At 39.3% G+C, this 4961-nt stretch overlaps 1 protein-coding gene across 1 annotated transcript; it reads left to right on the forward strand.

Annotated features, from left to right (window-relative positions):
* Positions 1 to 981: 981 nt before the first annotated feature.
* Positions 982 to 4485, forward strand: LOC117178581. Its single transcript, XM_033370008.1, has 4 exons — positions 982 to 1237; positions 1336 to 1570; positions 1697 to 1918; positions 4311 to 4485. The coding sequence occupies exons 1-4, from the start codon at positions 982 to 984 to the stop codon at positions 4483 to 4485; spliced, it is 888 nt and encodes a 295-aa protein (XP_033225899.1).
* The last annotated feature ends 476 nt before the right edge of the window (positions 4486 to 4961 follow it).

A 4961-nucleotide genomic window follows, 5' to 3' on the forward strand; every position in this document is an offset into this window, starting at 1 on the left:
CACTGGGTATCAGGCCCCTTCCAGAGAAAGTAGACGCACTTTTTAATTACCCTCAACCTAAAACAGCGAAAGATCTTCGACGATTTCTGGGAAAGATCAATTTTCATCGTCTCGCAATCCCAAAGGCAGCTGAACAACAAGCTCCACTTAACGATCTTGTTCAGGGTAACATAAAAGGAAAATTTCCCAGTTCCATGGACTCCAGAAGCTTTAAAGGCTTTCGAAGAATGCAAGAAGAGCTGAGCAGAAGCTGTTTTGCTAGCCTTTCCGGTGCCTGAAGCTCCTTTGGCAATTCTCACGGATGCTTCGGATTTCTCAGTGGGTGCGGCCTGCTGACACGAGTTAACAACGAATGGCAATTTCTTGCTTTTTTCTCAAAAAAGCTCACCAGCACCGAGCGGAAGTATGGAGCCTACGACCGAGAATGGCTAGCCATTCACATGGCTGTGGAATTTTTCCGGCACATGATTGAAGGTCGAGATTTCATCATTTTCACCGACCACAAGCCATTAACTTTTGCCTTTCAACAAAAATCTGACAAAGGCTCCCCTCGCCAGTTCCGACTTCATAGGACAGTTTACCACCGACATCAGGCACATCTCAGGAAGTGAAAATGTCGTGGCCGATGCTCTTTCCAGGATCAAAGCAATTTCAACGGATATTGACTTCTCAGATCACGCTAAGTCACAGAAATCAGAACAGGAACTTCAGGACCATCTTCTGCCAGGGACACCTCTTCATTTAAAGAAGGGATCACTTTCAGATACAGGTATAAGCCTATACTGTGACGTATCCACTTCCACACCTCGACCGTTCGTCACGGAAGCTTTCCGACGGACGGCCTTCAATTCCCTGCACCAGCTAGCACACCCAGGAATGAAAGCGGCGACGAAACTGATGAAGGAGTGGTACGTGTGACCATCCATCAAGACCAACTGCCGAAAATAGGCACGAGCCTGTCTTCATTGCCAATGGGCGAAAATGTCTCGTCACGTTTCGTCATCAGTAGGAATTTTTTCCGCACCATCAAAAAGGTTCGAGCATATTCACATGGACCTTGTGGGGCCTTTGCCTTCATCGAACCGCTACCATAATTGCCTGACTTTCGTGGACCGTTTCTTACACTGGCCAGAAGCTTATCCTGTGGACAATATGAATGCTGATACCATCGCTCGAACTCTCTTCACTCAATGGATAGCTAGGTTTGGAGTACCATTACGGATCACAACAGATCAAGGTAGGCAGTTTGAATCCCATTTGTTCAAGGAACTAATGCCTTACGGGGATCTACACACCTTCACACTACGGCCTATCACCCTGCTGCTAACGGACTAGTGGAACGCTTCCACCGGCAGTTCAAGGAGGCTATAAAATGTCACGCCGACGAGAGATGGACCGAAACACTTCCCATAGTTCTACTCGGTATCCGAGCAGCTTGGCGCGACGATCTCAAGTCAAGTGCAGCAGAACTCGTGTTTGGCGAATCCTTAGGTTTACCAGGCGAATTTTTGGCTCCTCGTTCAGGAACGGATGACAAAGTTACGACGCAATTCGTAGAGGACATGAAAAGGTATTTCCATATCCTCAAACCAGTGCCTGGTTCTCGCCACGGAAAAAGACATACTTTTGTCTTCTAAGATCTAAAAACTTGCGACCACGTTTTCGTTCGCCACGAGGGAATAAAAAAGCTCTGCAGATGCCTTTATAATGGACCATACGCAGTTAACAGTCGATCTGACAAAACCTTCAAGGTGAACGTAAATGGAAAGGATGTCACCTTGTCCATCGACAGATTGAAACCAGCCTACATCATCGCAGAAGAGGAACTACAAGAGCAGGTTACACCAATTCCACGTCGTGAAAAACTCACACATAAAATTCAAGAGAAAACCTTCAACAATACAGGAACGACAACCAGGTCTGGCAGACGAGTCAGATTTCCTGACCGCTTTCAAAGTGGTCACTCCTAGTTTTTTGTGTTCCCCAGTGATTCAATTTTATCTCAAAGTGTTAGTGCAAAGTGTTAAACCAAAGAATTCGGTGATTTGTGAAAGCTGCAATATTTCCTCTCTCTTTCCTTTTTCTCAATGTATTTAATATCTTTTGTATGCACTTATGATGGTATGCTCTTATTAAGTACAACTCATACTCGATTATTCTTCAGTATGACCCAAAGAATTAACCACAAACAGAGTTATGTGAAAAGACATTTTTACCGTTTTTTTCCTAATCTTACGCACATTGTATCGTGATCGACAAATTTACCTTGCTCTTTATCATTTTTATTTTTTCTCTAATAGTCAATCACTAGCAGCGGGTAGATATGGTGTCAAGCCGCACATTACCCAAGCATATTTGCATGCTTTTCTCAACTTAGGCATAATTATAAAATGTAGCTAAAGCTTGTTCTTCTATCAGGGATGCTTCACCCTGTGACGTGTACGTCCCTCGAAAGACAAGACAGTACGCACTTGACTGTGAATTGTGTCGCACCGCCGCATTGCCAAATTTATATACATTTCTTATTAAATAACTTTCTCTAGTCTTTTAAGAAGGACTTTAAAGTGATAGTTGTAAGTTAGGTAACTGTAAGAAATGGTGCCTAAGAATTAAGCCCCGAATACTGGATAGATATACTGGTTGTCAAGCGTAATTTAAATGTCATTAGGGAGGGATTTATCTTGGGTGAAAATGGCCAATTTAGATTTTTCAATGGAAATGTTTAGTCCTTTAGATTTCAAAAACGTCTGGAAAGTATTTAAGCTTTCTTGTAAGATTTGAATACATTCATTAAGGCGTTTAGAAGAGAAATATATGTAAATGTCATTCGCATATAGTAAAATTTTGCACAATAGATGTAGGTGATTTTGTATATCTAGAGTAGATATATTATAAAGAACTGGCCTCTTTTAAATTTGTAAGGTCTTAAGTTTTTGTTGTTTACTCTGAAGACTATGTCTCTTTCTGAAGTCAAATTTTTGAAAAACTTGCAATATTTCCAGGGGACGCTCAATTTAGCCAGGTCATCTATTAGAACATTATGCCTTACCCTATCGTAAACTGCTTTAACGTCTAAGAATAAGGGTGATGTATATAACTTATTGACAAAAGAGGCATCTCAGCAAAGAAAATTGCATGACAGTCAGCAGCAGACCTGTTTTTACGAAATCCGTATTGGGATGGAGGGAGAATTAAAGAGTTTTTTAACCACCAATCCAATCTATTAGTAACTAGTTTCTCCATGAGTTTCAATAGGTAAGAAGCTAAAGAAATAGGACAGAATTTATGGGAGTTAGGCTTTGGTATAAGAAAAACTTATTCTAACTTTGGTATAAGAAAGACCATTGGTCGGGAAATTAACCTTCGTCTAAGATTAGATTATAAATATCTAGTAAGTGATTCAGGATGTTATCTGGTAGATTTCAAAGGATTTCGTAATTGATTTTGTCCAATCCTGGGGAGGACTTGCTATTAGTGCTGGAAATAGCAAGGCGCAACTCTTAGAGATTGAAAGGTTCCTTTGGAAAATTAGAAGGAGAAGTTTCAGTAGGCGGTGAATTTGAGACAAGTGGAATAGGAGGTAAGTGTGTGGGAAGCAAACTAGATTCTCTAAACGTTTCTATTCATGTTTTCATTTTTGTTATTGTTTCTGTGTTAATTGGAGAGTTCGTGAAGGAGGGATTTCTTAGGAGCCTGTTTCGAAAACCGCGAATTTTATTCCAAATGTCTGATACGTTATAAGTTTTTACAGATTATGCCTCAAATTTTTGATAATCAAAGCAGTTTTCGAAGTTACATCTAGGTCTAAATGTGCCTACTTTTACTCTAACTGAGTCTTTCCAACATTGAACATTCCTCATTCCACCATAGCGGGGAGCATGGGTAATCATGTTTAGGAATATTGTCGATTTTAGGACTTGCTATGTGAAGAGCTTTATCTATTAAATCAAATAATTTATAGTATGTTTGAAGAGTTAATGCAGGATTACTATTATTTTTATCAAAAATAAATTAAGACTTTTTAAGAGTTTCTTGCAAATTATCCCAAGAAACTTTTTTTAAATTGTATTTGTGGGAAAAGAATTCGTGATATGAACAAGAGACACCAATAATTGTAGAAATAGGGAAGTGCTCGATACCCATTTTATCATTTTCAACTTTCCATGTACACAAAGGAGAAAGATTACCAGAAACCCAGGAGAGATCGATTGCAGATTTAGATTGATTGGCACGCGTAAAGCGTGTATATGTTCCGTCATTTAAATTAAGAAGGTTTGAAGTTTGAATCGAACTATACAATTTATTTTTAGCCGGACAAGCTCTATCGTATTCCCAGGATTGATGATGGCAGTTGAAATCACCACCCATGAATATAGACGAGAAGTCGTTCGAAAAGGAGTCAAAGAAGGAACTCCAGTTGATAGCATTAACAAGAACTCTAGGATTTCTATGAATATTTATTATCAATATTTCACCGCAATTTGAGAGGATAAAAATAGCAAGAGTATCTAGCAGATTTGGAATCTCCAGTATTTTAACTTCGGAAAAAAAATACCACTTCTGACAGCAATAACCAGACCACCGCCAACACCGGTTGAGCGGTCTTTCCTAAGAATATTAAACTTCTTTAGAAAGAATCGATTTTTATCTTTTAGCCATGTTTCATTTAGTAAGACAATGTCATATTTGTGATTGATTCTTTCTAAGGAACCCTTTTTATTATTTATTCCGCGACAGTTACATTGCAGAATTCTTAACTTTTCTAAGATACCCTTAGTGGACGAATATAGAGGTGGTTAAGGATTCGAGGCAGATGAATTTGGATGCATGTTATTGAGCTGTGAATAATTGGGGATTGGTTCAAGAACCTATCACTAATGAGGTATAATAGAGGGGCAAAACGTTGGAGTATCATCATGAGGAACGAAATCATATTTTTAAGCTCATTTTTATTAACTTGA

Source organism: Belonocnema kinseyi, chromosome 8 (assembly GCF_010883055.1).
Source record: "Belonocnema kinseyi isolate 2016_QV_RU_SX_M_011 chromosome 8, B_treatae_v1, whole genome shotgun sequence".
NCBI lineage: Eukaryota > Metazoa > Arthropoda > Insecta > Hymenoptera > Cynipidae > Belonocnema > Belonocnema kinseyi.

Bases quoted from the DNA above. Each gene is read 5' to 3' on its own strand.
- LOC117178581 (XM_033370008.1), top strand. From the start codon at position 982: ATGTCTCGTCACGTTTCGTCATCAGTAGGAATTTTTTCCGCACCATCA. The intron at 1,571-1,696 runs GTATTTCCATAT...AAAGCTCTGCAG, and splicing joins TTCGTAGAGGACATGAAAAG to ATGCCTTTATAATGGACCAT. The intron at 1,919-4,310 runs GTCTGGCAGACG...ATTTATTTTTAG, and splicing joins AATACAGGAACGACAACCAG to CCGGACAAGCTCTATCGTAT.